This window comes from Aegilops tauschii, chromosome 5, assembly GCF_002575655.3.
Source record: "Aegilops tauschii subsp. strangulata cultivar AL8/78 chromosome 5, Aet v6.0, whole genome shotgun sequence".
Lineage (NCBI taxonomy): Eukaryota > Viridiplantae > Streptophyta > Magnoliopsida > Poales > Poaceae > Aegilops > Aegilops tauschii.
The window spans coordinates 512,635,395-512,653,962 of record NC_053039.3 but is presented as its reverse complement, the minus strand read 5'-3'; the positions used below and the strand labels follow the sequence as shown (position 1 = coordinate 512,653,962).

The window sequence follows — 18,568 nt, the reverse complement described above, 5'->3', positions numbered from 1 at the left end:
CAAGCCAACGCATCAAAAGAACAGTGCATTGAATGCCATCTACAACAAATAGTTAGAAATTAATCACCAGGAAAAGAATAATCAGGAGAGGACAAAGCAACCTCGAAAAGAAAAACTACCAACAGATATATGAAAGAGAGACAGATTACATGCAATTAGCATGATGCGGGTAGTGTATGGATATACGCCCCCTCTCCCTACATGAAATCATTTATTATTCGAGCGAAAGCACTATTCCAAGAAGAAGAAATCGACTATCTCGTTTTATGATTATACCAAAAGGATATGCATAGACGAAGGCAGCTGAACCCAAAACAAACAAAAAAGGCACCACACTGCAAAATATAAGACCATGATGGTACACATATATCTCAAAAGGCCCCAGCAGAGGCATACCCCTAAGGGTAAAGATATTCTGTGTTTCAATAGTACATTCTACAACTTTATCTTCAGTAAGTATTTTTAGCAATTCTCTTAATGCACATGAGACAGAACATCATATAGTTGTCCATGAGTAAACATATGAACTGCTAGCTTTTTGGATAATAAAAAATCAGCAGGCCACAATTCAGAAGAGTGAACTGGGAGGACTATTGCAAGTGCTATATCGGAATCCTACATCCAAGAAGAATAGTGGGCACCAAGATTATTGGAAGAACACGTCAGCAATGAAAAAGATACTAAAAGGATTTATAATATCACTTGGTCGCTGTCTATATGGTTGTATCGTAGTTCTGGTTACCTTGCTAACATTTAAAATAAAAAGTGTGTAGTAGATAACCCACTAATCATGCATAAGACATAAACTGCTCAATAAATAGAGGTATGAAATACTTAGACCAACACCCGAATTGCTTCAGAGTCATAAGGGATGATACATTATGTATGTGCCTGATATCTGAATCTTAGAATAGCAAGTAGACTTCCTTTTATCTATTTGGAGTGCCAAAACAGTAGGAATTTGTTAATTGGAAATCATATGAAGTTACATCATGAAATTTATTATAAGCATTCTTTCTTGCAGAAGCGGGTGGCAAAACGTAATGGAATACCAATTTCAAACCCAGTAAGGTGCCAAAACAGTAGTAAATGAGTAAGAACAGTAGCCCTCTATTCTAGCCAAATTAGGGAGCTCACTGATGCATGGTGTTGCACTTCTACAAACAGTACCCAGATTTGATAAGCTTGCAGAGTACACTTTCTGCAGAAAAAGTGAAGGGATCAATCTTATTATTATTTCTTCTACATATAATAAAATAATACACAAAACTACATGAAAGTTAAACTGATGCAATAAAAAACTTTGAGCTCGGAACTTAAGCCCTGGATCAACTAATCTAGCATGGTAGCTTATTCTTCTTAATGAAAGCACATATATTTAAGAACTGCTAGTTAATCACAACTCCAACTAATTTTGCAAACCAAACCATGAATGGGAGCAAGCATCACCTTTGTAGAGAGAGTGGCACAAGGGAGCTCTGCTTCTCATGACGAAGTGCAGAATTGAGGAACTGATCGTTTGGTTCAGAACCCTCTCTTACTATTTACGTCAAAGCAAATAGAGAAATGAAATGCAGCTATTATTAAGTTCCCCACCAACCACAATGCTATAATTGGAGAGCCGCAACCTCAGATCTCCCAATAACCAGCAGATGTACATCATTGCTCTGCCATCCAGCTGTGAATGGTGCCAACATGCCATGCCCCTTAAACCTGGAAAGGCCATGCTTTCAAAGTCAGTTGTGGCTTCTAAATATCTCGAATGAAAACCTGCATATGCCCGAGTGCATAACAGAGTAAAATTATGTGATAAATCCATAGATATAATATAATAATAAATTAATAATAGTAAAAGAAGATCATGTATACCCATTTTCGTCAGTTGAGTTAGTCTGAGAAGACGATGCTGAACTGAAATATCTGACTGATGCATCTGATAAACTCTCTGCATGCCCTTGTAAGCTCCCTGCGCTGGTTAAATATTTCACTAATTTGCTTGCCTGTGAAAGTGCAAATTAAGGAAAATGGAATAAATGACCACACACGAGCTGCTAGTCTTCGGCAATGGCAAAACTTGGCAGGTAAGATGTGAAATCTGAACGGCAGAAAGAAAATCTCACCATTGGATGTCTTTTGTCATGTTTTTCGACAGGTTTAAGATCACCAATTCACCATGGATGCATGTCTGTCAGGTCATTAGGAGTGCGACCAGCAGTAAACTAACGTCAAAGGAAGAAGCCTGAACAATACAAAACAGAAATTGAAATGTACTACATCTTCCGAAAGGATGACTAACACCAAAGCACATATTCAATCTGTATCCGCTCTTAAATATAAAATAACAACTAAAAGACACAAGAACTTAACAGAACAATCAACAATTAAATATCTGGTTGTCATATAATTACAAACTGGAAGCTGAGAACGACAGGAAAATAAATCTAATACCTAAGAACAACACTTTGATTTCACTGAACTGCAACCACGATATGCACAGATCCTCCCTTTATTTTATAAGCAGTCGTGTGATCTGTTTAACCCTTAAGTCAAATGGCCAAAGCAGGGATTAATAAAAATAGACTAACAAATAGATCATTTAATTACTCTAGCCAGATCCGAGCACCTACTGGACCCATCCATAACAAGCTATCTAGATCTATGCGCTCCAGTAGAGAGAAAAAAATGCAACGAATGGGTAAAGAAGAAGCTCACCAACCAGAAGCATGAACGATGCAGTCACTTGAAGCAGCAACACATGACAGGACGACCGAAACGGTGAAGGAACAGAAGAAACGACGACAGCAACAAACCTACATCAAAAAAAGAATCAGAAAACAGGAGAACCAAACAAAACAGTTGACAATAAAACACGAATTCCTCATATATAATTAGAAACTGGAAGCTAGGAGCTGCCAGGATAACCAAATTAATCTGGTACCCAAGAATAACATCTTGATCCACAAGACTATAACCACAACAAGCATAGACCTTCTGTGCTCTTTTTCTAATCAACCATGTGACCTATCCATTCATGTGATTACATTGCTAAGCAAGGACCAAATTAATCTAGCACTTGAGGACAACACTCTAATACAAACAACTGCAACCACAACAGGCATAGACCACCCATGTTCTTAACCAACCATGCAACCTCCCTGACCGCCAAGGCAAACAATTAAGAAAGGACCAATGAAAACAAATCAACAATGACACCATCTAAGAATCCAACAACAGAAGCCCACGAATAACCTGTTCCCCCACATCTCTTTTGCAAGGCCGAATCGATTACAAACAAATCCAACCCCTGAAAATAGTACATTGATTCCAATAACGTCAGAACCACACCCACAGCAACATAGATTGTCTTCTATTTCCCCAACCAACTTGTCAGATGTCCAACCCCGAAGATAAACGGACCAGGAAGAGCATGGGCTAACCAATCCATTCAGCCAGACAATTTCCAAGAACAGATCCCATGCACAATCCATCTCATCACCTTCACCTAACAAGCTCCAATCAAGCACCTAAGAATGGCTCCTAAACCCACTGAACAGCAACCACGAAAGTCACAATCCGTAAAATTAACCAGGCATGTGATTCATGCAACTAATTCTTAAGACAAAGAACTAAAGCAGGGACTAACCCGAATGGCAACAAATCTGCGTCATATTCTAACCTAATGTAATCCAACAATTAATCCTCAAGAGAAACACCTAAATCTGGGACTAACCCAAACCAATAGTCAGACCAGTGAAATATCTTAAACCAACAGAATCCAACTACAGCAGTCCACGCCAAACCCATAAGCACCAGACAAATACAGAAAGGCAACAAAAACTGACACAAATCTATGCATGCGGCCGAGCCTCCGGCAAAGCAACAAAAAACCGAGGGACCCAAGCAGATCCCCTAATTTCACCAAAGGAAACCGACCACATCCAGGCTCGAGTAGCTAATGCATCCAAAAAAATTGCCGCATCCGACTAGCCAACACGTCCAAAAAACTACTGGAGCCCCACATAAGCGTCAGACAAAGAGGACTGGAAAGGAGGAGGAGAAAAGGGGTTGACCTGCAGAACCAATTCACCCCCTGTCGCTGCCGTCATTGGTGATGGCCGCTGCTGCCATCCGAGGCTAGGGGTCGCTGCCGGACGCGTGCGTGCACGTGTGTACCAAAAGCAGCAGCAACATGAGGGGAGGGGAGGGGCCAAAAACAACAGCAGCATGAGGGGAGGGGAGGGGCCAAGAGCACCTTGACCAGCAGCAGCAATGCTAGGGTTAGGGTTGGAGTAGGGGGAAGGGCGGCGTCTCGAGCAGGCCATGGCGGGAGCACACTCAGAGGACGAGGTCGGACGATGGCGCCCGCGGATCTGCGAGCCCTTGGCCGTCGCCGAACCTGCTCGCTCTACTTCTTCTCTTCCCTTCCCTTCTGATGACGGGAGGGGGAGGTTGCGGGCGGCGTGGCACGAGGGAGACGAGGAGAGAGGTCACCGCGGCGTGGTCTGAGGGGCGTCGGTGGCAGCGATGTGAGCGGGGCGGCGACGATGCGGGCGGGGCGGCGAGGACTGAGGGAGGGAGAGGGAGGGGAGAGGGCGGGGCGAGCAGGGGCTGGGACGCGGGAGGACGAGGGAGGGGACGCGAGTGCAGGGTGGGGAGCGGCTAGGTCATCTCCACGCGAGTGGTCAACTTTTATACACCTGTAGGCAAAATGACGAAAATGCCCTCAGCGGGGCAACGAATTTACACGCGGTGGCAGGAACGAGAGGTAACTATTCATTGCAATAGTGTCATCGGTTCGATCCAGCGGCTGAGATCAATCCGGGGCGAGATCGGACGGTCCAAATCACATCAAGCCACCCGATCCAACGGCTAGGAATCCAAATCGCTGAGAGAGCTCATGTTCTCCCTAGATACTTATATCAGGATGTGGTCACGCACGACGCATATGAGGTTGGTGGGGTTGGTAATTTTGTAGAAAAGACCTTACTGTTTTCCCCTATTGCAAATTGACCCCTCAAAGCCTAGATTGGCCTCCAGGCACCGGCTGGTTCCAGTCATCTGTGGCGGCACAGAGACAGGAACAACATCACGAACTCGTCAGGATCCGCGACTCGCCAACAATTTTCCTCCCATGCTGAAGACACCGGAGGAGCCCCCAGCGACGCACGCGTGCGTCACGGAACCCAACTCACCGGTGGAGACAGGGGACCGTGACCAGGAACCCGAGCGAGAACAAAGTTCAGGAGCATACTCACCACCACAACAGGCTGCAATTCAGTGTAAGTTAGCGGATGATTTTGGTCTTGATCGACAGTTAAGAGATTTTGTCGTAGCAATGGCATGTGTTTTCATTGCGGAGATAAGTATAGCAAGGAGCATCATATGTAAGAAGCTGATGCAATTACTCACAATTCAGGTGTGCGAATATGGTGAAGTGTTAACTGAAGATGCAGCGCGGGCTCTTGAATTATTAACTGAACCGGTTGCAGCAGAGTGTTTTCAGTTATCCTTACATGCACTGTCTGGTGCTGAATCTGGTGAAACAATCAAACTGCAAACATTAGGTGGGGGTCAGATCATGCTCACACTAATCGACTCCGGTAGTAGCCAGTTCGAGACGGTGTTCCAGTGACTTTGAAGGGCATTTGTGCACTTGAACAAGTGGCACTTCAGATCATATCCATGGAACGACTGAATCAGACTAATTGGCAATGCCATCGGGGTAATGACCATTGTCAATTTCACTACAGAGGCATCACCAACAACGTCACCAATTACCATCCCAGAACTGACTCAACTTCTGACATAGTTCAGTGACGTATTTGAACAACCCAATAGTCTGCCTCCTGATTGGGCGTATGACTATGCCCATGCTAATAAACGAGGGATCTCTTATCTTTAAAAAGAGAAAGTAGAAAGCTTCACTGGCAATTCACTAATCAACACAAAAGCACTATGATATCACCATCAGTAGCGATTCATGAACCAACAACAAAAGCACTAGCACCAACATGAAAGCACTACCAGTCTACCTCCGAGACAGGGAATTTGGCAACATGGCATCTCGATAAATGAAAGCGTCCAATTTTAACGGCCATGAAGGGACGGGTTCCACTATCATCATCACCATAACGAAATAAACTGCAACCACAAAGGCAGCATCCACAGGTGCAAAAGGGAACTAAAAGGCAGCTAAACCACAACTAGGGGAGTTCCAGGCCGCGTGCACGGCTAGCCTGTGATGAAAACGAACAAACTACGGAGCAAGATCGAGCACCAGAACAGTTTCAAGTTTCTACAACGCAACCAAGGTCTTCTGATCGGTAGGATCGCTTGTTTTCCGCAGAGCGCAAAAACAGCAGCTACGCTTGGTTCAGACACCAGACTTTTTCCTTGGGCGATCAGGCACCATCAGGGGCAACAACATCTTCTTCCACAGCTTCAGTTTTAACTCCATGCGCATGATGAGTAGGAGCTCCTCCCTGGAAAGCCGCTTCCCGGTCACCATCATTCTGGAGACCTGCCTGATAATTGGCATCGTTTGCACGGATGATATAGACCTCCATGGTTCTACTCTGAATGCTCAACAGTTTAAAGAGGCAGATATCACCAATCTTCAGCTTGTGGTCTTCTACAAACTGTCTCCATCCCCTCCTGAGATTTTTACAGTCATTCTTTTCACTAAACCACACATCCCACTTCCGGCCCATCCGCTGAAGATACATGTGTGGCTCCTCTCCAAGATATTTCTTAGCATAGTATCTGGGGAAAGTCTGTTTACAGTGAACAAAAGAGTTAGTAGATAATGGCAAGAAAACCCTGTAAAGTAACATGTTAAATTTCTTCCTAAATTTGTATGATAGTAAAAAGCAACCTGAATTTAAATTTAGAGATTGCTGGTTATGAATTTACTACATTATCAGACAGTGTTTTCATTAATATTCCATAAGCAGCACTTTACAGTTTACACAGGCACCTACATGATTGATGCAGAATACACATTAACAAAATGGAACTCACCAGCAAGAAGTCTATAGCAACATTGTACTTGCGCATCGCAGCAACAAAGATGGGGATCTCTGTGTACATGGATTGGACCTTCTGCTTCACCACTTCCTTCTGAGTTGAAGTTAGTTTGGTCTTGTGGGCGGTAATGTAATGATCCTTCAACTGCTCCTTCTTAAATGAAGATAGTGTGGTCACTCCATTGGCATCCTTCAACTGCCGGGCCTTCCTCTTCCTGACATAATCAGAACGAGGCACTTTATGTACTACATATTCTTCTTCAGAGGAGCAAGATTCTCCTGTGCAAAGAAAAGAAACAACTAAATATTAGCTATAAAACTATGAGAATGATTTGCAAGGGAAGGTATATCTATAATCGTAAATTGAGACCTGATGACTCGCAGGAGGAAATACTTATCACGGTGTTGTTGTCTTCACATGACTTGCCCATTTCCATTTTGAAGCGTGGTGACCCCATCGGCGTCCCTTTCACTATGCTAAATGACTGCGTTTGAATTGCCTGAGCATGAACATGAGAACTTTTCACAGTATCAGTAGCACTTCTGCACCTTTCTTGCACAGGAGGCGGAGAAGGATCCAAAAAAACTGATGATGCCTTCTCACAGCCATCTTCATCAAAGATTATGACATTAAACTGAGAGTTCCCATTGTATCTGAATAATATGGTGTCATCCATCTCTAGACCAAAGGTTTCAACGAATTTCCCCCATCCCACTGTAAAGACAAGCTTTCCATTGTTCTTGGCAACTCCAATTTTGCAACTGCGACGATTTTGTGTTTCAAGTATCATTTCTCTTGGGAATTCGCCCTTGAAACGCTGAACAAATTCTTTTGGGACGATCTGGAGAGAAACAACCAATATTATTGTTTGAAAAATGGACCGTAAACAGGATAAAAAGATGCTCTCTATTCTGAAAGCAAATTTGTACGTTCAATCTGACTACATAACATACCAAGGGAAATACAGAAAACATGGTATCTTTACTTTGAACTATGAGGAAACCTTTTGCAAACAAACATCTCTGAATGTGCTACCATGCTGGATTCAATCGGCGCATCAAATTAACATGAGACACCATCAAAAGTTGCAAGACTACATATAGTTTGTGTATGTCTCTAAAACTATATATATTGCAAAAGAATTTAAACTAGAAAGTAGAAATTCATTGGTCTTCAGGAAAACAACAAAGTAACCAATTAAAGGGAGTGTACTGTATTTGAATATGAATTTACCATCTCATGTTGAAAATCAACCAACATAAGCACCAAGAAATATTTCTTCTCATCATCCAAGTTTGCATAGTGATATTCAGTCCGCCTTTTTCTTCTTTCCGGAGGCACATCCATCTTCTGAGAATACCTGCAGCGTAAAAGCCATTTGAAGTGAAATTTGGTACCTGGAAATAAAGCCATGAATAATAAAGTCTAATATTTCACCCGATTTCATGTGCCTCGTTGCGCCTGTCTTGGACCTGAGGCAAAAAAGGAGCCGGAACAACCGATAATGCTTTTTCACGACCAAGCTTATCAAAGATCATGACACTAAACTGGGAGTTCCCTTTGTATCTGAATATTAAGGAATCATCCATTTGTAGATCATAGTTTTCAACGAACTGCCGCCAACCCACTGTAAGGACAAGATTTTCTTGGTTCTTGGCAACCACAATAGTGTGACTGTAACCATTTCGGGTTTCCAGCTTGATCTCTCCTGGGATCTCGCTTTTGAAACGCCGCACAACTTCTTCTGGAATTATCTGCAGAAAGAAATCTTGATATTAATAGATGGTCTGTTAATAGATTACTTTTATCAAATAAAATAAAATCTGCAGAGACAGATATAAGACATGTTTTATGGACAGTTTATGCGCAAGATCCAAATGACAATAGTTATAATAAAGGTGTATCGTCTTTGCCTTTCTGATATCTGACTGCTAGTATTCTTAATCTTTAAGAAACGAGCAATTTTAACATGGTCTCTCTTACCTTCTTTTTTCACATGAGAGGTAAGAAGGTAAGAGTTACTCTCACCTCTCATGTGAAAAGAGCAGGTAAGAGGGAACATGTTAAAACGAAAATGGCTCTGGACCTTACTTGTAATTGCCCAAAGAAAACCATGTTGAATTTTTTGTAAACTAACTGAATAGTCTGCCCGTCAAGAAATTGACTGCAATTATAACAGAACTAAAGTACAAACATCATTTGTCTTAAAAAAGTACAGATAGGTAATAGGGTTACCATCGCATCTTGGAAATCACCCAACATAAGCACCAAGAAATACTTCTTTTCATCATCCAAGTTCTTGTAGTACTGGTATTGCTCATCCTGCAGCTTGCAGCTTTCGGAAGACGTGCCCATCCTTTTAGCAGCCCCTCTGCAGTGCAAAAATAATTTACAGTGATAGGTGGTAAGATGACATGAAGTCATGAACAATAAAAAGGCTTGTACTTAACCCAATTTCATGTATCCTCAATGTGAATTTGGATTTTTATTTCTTTTTTTATTTATTTTTCGAAGGTCGCAAGCTATAAAAGAACACCCCTTGATGAAGATTATTGAAGATTCATGGTCTCCCCTGCCTCCTGTCAACTGAAACCGGCCATGGGGGAGAGGGAGACAGACTAAATCCGCCAGCGAGAAGGAGATCTGTGTGGTGGCTGGGGTTTTTCTAGGGAAAGATTGATTCTTTCTTAAGTTGAAAATAAAGAAAGTTTGATCCTTGATGGTTGAGGAGAAAAAGAAGATTTCTCCACGGACCAAATTTCTTCTGGCCGAGCTGAGATCGTCGAAGCTCGCCAACCTCACGCCGCCTCCTATCCTTGTCCCCATGGCCCATCGGACCTCCCCTCTGCCAACGGCTGGACGTGGTGACCTGCAAAACACCCCGATTCTCCGGCACCAACCACCCCGCCGGCGGCCGATTCTCCGGTGTGTTGGAGTGCTCCCCCATCGAGAGCGCGTGCAGTGCAGACACGGCGTGGCCACCGGCATGCATCAGAACGTCGCCGTCACCCTCCCCCATCTCATCTCTCCACGCACAAATGTGCTTGCATCGATCACGTTACTAATAAAAGGAAATTCGATGTTGGATTCAGAATCACGCCAAGACCCAAGGAAAGAATGGTGAAAATCATCTGGGAAATTCAGCACTAGTAGAGGAACAGAAGAAAGGGTTTTTTCAGAAAGAATCACCAACCCCCATCGACAACTGGATCGGAAGAAGCCACTTCGAAGAGTTATTCTTGGACTGGGAAGTGGGAATGCAATGCTTACATTTTACATCTAGCGATTCTTACCTTGCTTATCATGCCACTTTTCTTCTCCTTCTCGCTGCCTTCCGCTTCCGCTGGCCTCTGCTACTATGCCACCGGAGAGAACTCGTCCAACAGTACTAATAGTCCACCTCCTCAAGACCTCAGCATTTGTTGTTTCAACTCCCAATGGGTTGCTTTTTATTGAAATTAATGATGACTAGTACTCCATCCCTTCCGTTTTACTACCCAATCCTGGTTTACTAGTCTTCTCGTACGTCGTGCCATATTTTGAACATGATTTTAACTTAGGCTAGTCTTTGTTACTACCTTCATAGTGCAAAGTAACATACTGTACAAATAGTATGAGTGAAGTCTGTTTTAAACCCTGAGGTTGTAGGGTGCGATGTAAACGAACCTCCACGTCTAAATCCCTGAAATTGGTACCCTCAACTCGCTGATCCCGGTCAATTTGGACCTTAGATCCGTTTGCTGCACCGGGAAAAAGAAGATCCAGGCCGGGATCAGTCGCTACTCTCACTGAGAACGTTGGCCCATTGTCATATTCATCCTTTACCTCGATCCCTCTCTCTTCGCCAGCGTATCTAGAGCAGTCGTCACCTCCACCTTGGGCGCGAGGCGATGCGAAACTGAGGAGGCTTGGCGCCCGGGAGGAGCCACCGTAGGCGGGGCAAGTTGGTGCTTGAGGGAAGGGCCAGGATGATGGGCCTCGAGGCGGAGGCGGCGCGGCGACGCGCCTAGGAGGGTCACTTACGCATTGCGATTGCGGCCGCCCGCCGCCGTACGGTGCGAGGTGGCGGCTCCCTGCGTCCACGTGCTCCGGTGGCTCAAGGCGTGCGCGCGCGATGAAAGGAAGATGCCGGACCCTCCCGTGGACGCCGAGGGGCGAGTGCCCATGAGACAACGCCAGTGCGTGACCGCGGCCAACGGGAGGATTCGCTGACTAGCCGTGCTCGGTTCCTATGTGCCTCCCCCACCACCGCGTCGTCCTGACTCGCGCATGGCACAGGACCGTCATCTACAACAATCGGCATTCTAAGGCGCACCCACACCGAGCCAAAGCCACGGACCGACGGACGGGGTTGCAGCTCAGGTGGCTAGCAGCTGGGGTGCGGGTTGGCGTGCGCGGCACGCGCGTACAACACGTAGAGAGCGGCTTAACTACAGGGGTTAGTGCACGCAGAGAGAGAAAGAAATTGGAATAGGGGTGGTGAGCGTGCACTGCGTGGCCATCGCGTGCTCAGCGCGGCATGCACTCTGACGGACTACTCCTAGAGAAATCAATCAACCTGTATGTTTGCTTCCGAGCTACTCTAGTTTTGAACATATGTCCATCTACTATCATTAATCGATCTAGAATCCTAAGTTCCTAACAGCAACAACGTCTTGGCGATGGAGGCCGTCCATGAAGCCGATCGAAACGTGCGGCATTCGCCTTGGCCTCCACCGACGGCATGTGCAAGGTCGGGAGCATCGTAGATGGCCACGTCCCCATCGCTTCTGTTGTCGCACGCAGACGAGCGGTTCGCACGAGCTCGTTTCGGGAGCTGGCTATGTGATCGGTAAGAGACAGAGAGGGGAAAGAGATCGAGGAAGGAGTATATGGCAGGTAGGCCCGTGTGGTCAGTGAGACAAACAAGGGATCCCGGACAGGATTGTTCTTCCAAACAGGTCTAGGGGCGGTTTAGGGTTATAATTGATCGGGATCGATGAGGTCAGGGTATCAACTTCAGGGATTTAAAGGTGAGGGTTTGTTTCCGTCGTGGTCTACAATCTCAGGGTTGAAAACAGACTTCACTCCAAATAGTATCATAGATGATACTAGCATTTATTACATTATAGACTCATTTTGCTTTGGGTTGCGTTATGTTACAGTAACATATTATGTTACTCCAAATATCTCTCTCCTCATTAACTCTATACCACATAAGCAAACATGTCTTGAAATGCGCTATGTTACTTGTTAAGTTACTCCCACTCTGACCAACCTTATAAAGTATAAATTATATTGTACGGCGCAAATTATATAAAAGAACTACATTCAAATACGAATCCAAAAGTACAATTTTTGGTGGCATTCCTTAATAATTTTCTAGTCAAATATGTGGTCAAATGTTGACAAAAAATATGACGGGGACTAATAACCCAACACAGAGGTAGTAAGGGTCTTTTTTTAGAATCCGGTACAATCGAAGTCGCTCACATACACAAACATACACTTCCCCTATGAGTGCACACACACATGGACACCCTACACCTATGAGCACCTCCCAAAGAATAAGTCGGCATAGTATCTTAAGGTTGATGAAGTCACCACAAGTGCCTCGTAGTCAACGGGAACATCTTCTCCCACTGAACGAACATCGCCGGAAAGACTCAGATAAATCCAGAAAAATGTGAGTATCAATGTCAAGTCTAAGACTTGGACCCTGATGGGCTAGGGATACCACTGTCGTCCTAACCATCCAACCACAAGTTGGTTCGCAAGGTAGTATGGGTCTACTCCCTCCGTCCGTAAAAGAGTGTACTTTCAACTTTGTTGGAAAGTCAAAATTTTCTATGTTTGACCGTATTTATACAATAATACACCAACATTTATACCATTAAATTAGTAGCGTTAGATTCATGATAAAATATATTTTCATCATATACCTATTTGGTTTCACAAACACTCATATAGTTTTGCACAAACTCGATCAAACATTGAGATAGTTTGTACACTCTTTCAAGGACGGAGGAAGTATCTCATTTTGTTTTCCATTTTGTTAGTCTTATTTTTATTACTCACCATCATATGTTCATATTTCGAGGCGCATTAAATCGATGCATACAAGGATTAGAAGAAAACTCACCCATGCATGTAAAAGTCTTTGGTCATTTAATGGTCGCACATGCATGCGTTGTAATTAGTGCATTGTTGATTTTTTTGTTGTTGAGAAAAACAAGCACACTAATTAAGTGCTTTTGCAAACAAAAAAAATTATGTCCTTGATTGGTAAGATTTTTGAATTGGACCCTTTCAACCGGAAGGAAGGGAGTATTACCGGAATCGGTATCAATTAAACTTAAGAGCATAGTGAGACTTTAGGTGTCGAAGTCGAGCACATACAATCCGGATCAGTTATATAAATAAATGACTCCTGCTATATACATACGATACTTCACATATACCATTCTTATCCGACACACCTGATCAGCCGTCCATGGAATGGAACTAAAGTATAAAGTATAGTACACCGTAGAATCTTGAGTTGTACATGGATCGGACAAGTACATCGTGTGATAAATACACCATGAGGCAGCACAAAAAAATAGTCAGACACGGGAGGCGGCCGTGGCTATGCATGGCAAAGCGATGGCTCGGTTGAGAGGCCGTTCTTGGGGCCTGCCGGTGGCTTCGTTGAGGGGCCTTCGGATCCGGGTCATCGGCAGCGAGGACGTTACCGTGGCCATCGTGGTGGTCAGGGCGGGCGAGGGGGCCGGTACCGTCCACGACCGCCCCCACCACCGGTCGTTGTCGAGCAGATGACTGATAGCGGGGCTGCAGAGGAGCCTGTGTTGTCCGATCATGCTATGGAGGTAGTGACGGCTCTTGCTTCTGCTCCGGTTCCTGAGGTTATGTCTGATGTGTCTGCGGAGATGATGGACAGGGCTGAGTCTGATCGAGCGTCCAAGTGGGCGCGTAGGAAAGAAAAGATGCTTTGCTATCGTTGCGGAGATAAGGGTCACTTCATTGCCGAGTGTGTGGCGCGTTTATGTGATACTTGTGGTAAACTGGCTCATGAATCTGGGGATTGTCCGTTACTGCGCGATCAGGCACCTTCACTCAAGATGTATGGAGTATACTGTGCTGAGCTAACTTTTTTCGAGTCTCCGACTGAGCACGAGGTGCCTGACGAGTCTCCGAGTATGACCACGGGGATTGTCAAGGTTACCAGAGGGGAGGTGTCTGAGGCACAGATCGTGCAGAGGCTTCGAGAGCTGGCTCCTGGGGATTTCCAGTGGGACCTTGTCGGTCTTGCTGATAAGATGTTCAGGGTCGAGTGCCCGTCTGTGGAGGACCTGCAGCGGTTGCTGAGTTTTGGGATGTGTAAGGTGCCAGGTACTGAGGGTATCCTTGAGTTTCAGGAATGGAAGATTGTTGAGCCTCAGGGCGTCCCGCTTACGCAAGCGTGGCTACGCTTTGCCGGGGCACCTTCCTCGCCGCTGCAAGATGCTTGGGTTGTGGCCAGTCTGGGCATTCTTTTGGGGAAGCCTGAGCGTGTGGACATGGCTTTCACCAGAGCTCATGGGATTGCACGGGTTCTGGTTAGTATTCTGAATGTGGAGTATGTGCCGGAAGTGGTTAAGTGGGCTTACCGAGGCAGGATTTATAATCTGGTTATTGAGTTTGAGGACGAGAGCCTGCTGTCTGCGCCGGCTCACGGGTCTGACGTTGATATGCATGAGGGTGATGGTGACGTGGGAGTTCAGGAACCGCCGGTTGAGGACTCTGGACGACAGTTGTCCATGGGGCCGGGGTCTGAGACCGCGACGACCGGGGATGGAGCTACCCAGCCCTCCTCGGTGCCTTCGAAGTCGTTGAGATTTGGATCCTTCGAACCTTTTTCTGCACCGCCGAGGTTGTGGAGCGACCGGGTGGAGTCTGAGGAGGCCTTTGAGCTCGCTTTGCCTGCGTTGGATTTTATGGATGCTCTGGACTCGGGTTCTGGGGATCTCGGGGCTTCATCACTTATGGTCAGGGGGGCGGAGGAGGTGAGTCGGCAGGTGGCCACTCCCTCTTCTGGTCAGCACGTGGTCCCCCCTCTGGAGATGCCGCAGCCTACCGGGCCCCGTGTGCAGGGAGGAGCTATAGGCCAGGCGGTCTCGGGCTCTTTTTGTGTTGAGGACGGGGATGCGGGGCAGGTGGCTCCCGTGTCCTCTTCTACGCTGGGAGGAGGTCTGGGTCAGGAGGACTCGGATACTTCTTCTCCCGTTGCGATTTCTTCTCGGACGGTGTCGACTTCGCCCTCGGAAGTGGGCTCGGGGCAGGTGGCCTCGGGGCTCTCTCCTATGGTGGCGGCCTCTCCGGTGCAGGTTGGGGAGCCAGGACGGGAGGTCCTGGCTATGTCTCCACCACCATCGGTGATGCCCTCGTCTGGTGGGGCGCGCCAGGCGTCCCTTTCTCCTTCTGGCGTGACGGTGGGGAGGTCCATGCAGGTCGCTCGGACTGCGGGTTCGGGTGCGGCAGGAGGCCGTACCCCATCCGTGATCTCTCGGGAGGAGGTCATTGCGTTTGGCGGGATCCAGGACCCCATGTCTGTGGGGCGCCGGGTGAGTGACCGTCTCCAGGCACACCCGGATGTGGATGACATCCAGCAACGGTGCGCTATGAGGGCGGCCAAGCTTCGTGATGTTGAAGTCATTACTGGTATGTCGGTCAATATTTCCAATTCCATTTTGCATTTTTCAAATGATGAGATTCTTGATAATGCAAATCAATTAGGAGTTTCTCTTGGTAGTAATGAAACTGAAATTACTAATTCGGTTAATGATATACTTGACCTAGAGGCTGAGCGGGCCTTAGAGATGATTCGCAATATTGCGGCTGTTAAACCCATGTGTGATTCGGAGGTTGATGCGCTTGGGGTCAGGGTGCTTGACAATTTTTGTGCGGATCTTTTGCCTTCTAGTTCTGAGGCGGGGGTAGAGGATGGCTCTACTGAGATTGGCTTGGCAAGCCCCTCTGACACTGGGTATGAGGACCAGTTGCAGAGTCAAGCTATTCCAAAGTGCAAGTGGAAACGGAAGGTATACCCGTTGTCCGCAGTGCGTAGGAGTGCTAGGTTGCGTTCGGCAAAAAAAATTCTACGATGAACTATGAAAGGAATCTTTTGGAATAGCAGAGGTCTGCGAGACTTGGCTAAAAGAAGGTTTCTTGCTGAGGCGTCGGTCGAGCATCACTTAGATTTTATCGCTCTTTTGGAGACGGGGAGAGATAATTTTGCGCCTCAGTTTCTAAATTCTTTGTCGGGGGGCATTGCATTTGATTGGCATTGCTTGCCGCCGAGAGGAAGATCAGGTGGAATCTTACTCGGCGTTAGGTGCGAGACGCTTGAGGTTCGCAGTGTAGTTATGGGAGACTTTGCAGTCAAGTTTCGGGTGCGGTCGAAGGAAGATGGGTTTAACTGGGCTCTGGTTGCGGTTTATGGGGCTGCGCAGCCAGAGCTCAAGCCCGATTTCTTGGCTGATCTAGTTCGGATGTGTGGTTCCGAGCAGTTGCCGTACCTGGTGGGGGGTGATTTTAATATTATTAGAAGGCGTGAGGATAAGAACAATGATAACTTTGACGGCAGATGGTCGTTCATGTTTAATACTATCATTGAGAGTTTGAACCTGAGAGAAATTGAGCTCTCGGGCAGAAAATTCACCTGGGCTAATGCGCTGCCAAATCCGACGTATGAGAAGTTGGACCGTGTGTTGGCTAGTGTCGATTGGGAACAGAAGTTTCCTCTAGTAACAGTTCAGGCCTTATCCCGTGGTATTTCCGACCACACGCTGCTTTTTGTCGACTCTGGTCAACCCTCCCACGTGGGGAACAGGAATGTGTTCTCCTTTGAGATGGCTTGGTTTGAACGTGAAGGCTTCTTGGATTTTGTGGCTAGAGAGTGGGCTAAAGATTCAGGAGGAAAGACTGCGCTTCAGCGATGGCAGAATAAGATCAGGCACTTGAGGAGTGTCCTGCGTGGATGGGCTAAGCATCTTAGCGGGATTTATAAGGTTGAAAAGGAAAGGCTTCTTTCCCTTATTCAGTCACTAGATGTAAAGGCAGAAACCACGCTGCTGCCAGTCGCGGAGCTTCAAGCCAAGCTGGACGCGGAATTGAGGCTGAAGGAACTTCTTAGGGAAGAAGAGTTGAAGTGGGCGTTGCGGGCCAAGGTCCGGAGAGTAGTTCAGGGGGACGCGAACACTGAATTTTTTCATATGATTGCTAATGGTAAGCATCGAAAGAAGAGGATCTTTCAGCTTGAGCAAGATGAGGGTACAATTGTAGGACAGGAGAACCTAAAATTGTACATTACTGAATTCTATAAGCAGTTGTTTGGTCCTCCAGACAATAACTGTGTGTCTCTGGATGAGTCCAGGGTTGAGGATGTTCCTCAGCTCACAGTTGTGGAGAATGATGTTCTTACGGCTCCTTCTACCGAGAAAGAGGTATTTGATGCCGTCTCACAAATGGAAACGAACAAAGCGCCTGGCCCAGATGGATTTTCAGCGGAGTTCTATAAGAAATGCTGGTTTATCATTAAAGGAGATTTGTTGCCTTTGTTCAATGATCTGTTTGCTGGGCAGCTTCATCTTTTTCAGCTAAATTTTGGAACGATCACCCTTCTCCCTAAGAAAACAGAGGCTGTGAGAATTGAGCAATTCAGGCCAATCTGTCTTCTTAATGTTAGCTTCAAAATTTTCACCAAGGTCGGGACCAATAGGCTATCACAGATCGCGCATGCTGTTGTGCAGCCTACCTAAACGACCTTCATGCCGGACAGGAACATTCTTGAGGGTGTTGTGGTCCTACATGAAACGCTCCATGAAATCCACACGAAAAAGCTGGATGGGGTTGTTTTCAAAGTGGATTTCGAAAAAGCGTATGACAAAGTCAAATGGCCTTTCCTTCAACAGGCTTTACGCATGAAGGGTTTTGATGAGGCATGGCGACGCCAGGTAGAATCCTTTACGCAAAAAGGTAGTGTTGGAATTAAAGTCAATGATGATATAGGTCATTATTTTCAGACACACAAAGGCCTGAGGCAAGGAGATCCAATGTCCCTATTTTGTTCAACATTGTAGTCGATATGTTGGCCATTCTCATAGGCAGGGCAAAGAACGCCGGTCAGGTAGGTGGCTTGGTGCCCAACCTAGTTGATGGGGGTGTGTCCATTTTGCAATACGCTGATGATACAATCATTTTCATGGAGCATGACTTGGCAAAAGCGAGAAACATGAAGCTGGTGTTGTGTTTATTTGAACAATTGTCCGGTTTAAAGATTAACTTTCATAAAAGCGAGTTGTTCTGCTTTGGTAGAGCCAAGGAGGAACAAGAGGCTTATAGGCAATTGTTTGGTTGTGAATTAGGGGCTTTACCTTTTACTTACCTAGGTATACCCATTCATCATCGTAAGCTCACGAACAGAGAGTGGAAATGTATCGAAGATCGGTTCGAAAAGAAACTTAGTTGCTGGAAGGGCAAACTTCTGTCTTATGGAGGCCGGTTGATTCTTATTAATTCGGTG

At 45.9% G+C, this 18,568-nt stretch overlaps 3 protein-coding genes across 3 annotated transcripts; 1 reads left to right on the top strand and 2 right to left on the bottom strand.

Moving 5' to 3' along the window:
- Positions 1–5,920: 5,920 nt before the first annotated feature.
- On the bottom strand, positions 5,921–8,767 carry LOC120964120 (putative B3 domain-containing protein Os03g0621600). Its single transcript, XM_045228199.1, has 4 exons — positions 8,260–8,767; positions 7,396–7,867; positions 7,021–7,304; positions 5,921–6,773 (listed from the first exon to the last, which is right to left on the bottom strand). Exons 1-4 carry the CDS (start codon positions 8,437–8,439, stop codon positions 6,402–6,404), a joined length of 1,308 nt encoding a protein of 435 aa, XP_045084134.1. The 5' UTR covers positions 8,440–8,767; the 3' UTR covers positions 5,921–6,401.
- Positions 8,460–10,045, bottom strand: LOC141023089 (B3 domain-containing protein Os08g0324300-like). Its single transcript, XM_073499400.1, has 4 exons — positions 9,777–10,045; positions 9,305–9,397; positions 9,118–9,190; positions 8,460–8,780 (listed from the first exon to the last, which is right to left on the bottom strand). The coding sequence occupies exons 1-4, from the start codon at positions 10,043–10,045 to the stop codon at positions 8,460–8,462; spliced, it is 756 nt and encodes a 251-aa protein (XP_073355501.1).
- A 3,775-nt stretch (positions 10,046–13,820) lies between these two features.
- On the top strand, positions 13,821–17,804 carry LOC120964994 (uncharacterized). Its single transcript, XM_073499399.1, has 2 exons — positions 13,821–16,085; positions 16,497–17,804. Exons 1-2 carry the CDS (start codon positions 13,821–13,823, stop codon positions 17,802–17,804), a joined length of 3,573 nt encoding a protein of 1,190 aa, XP_073355500.1.
- The last annotated feature ends 764 nt before the right edge of the window (positions 17,805–18,568 follow it).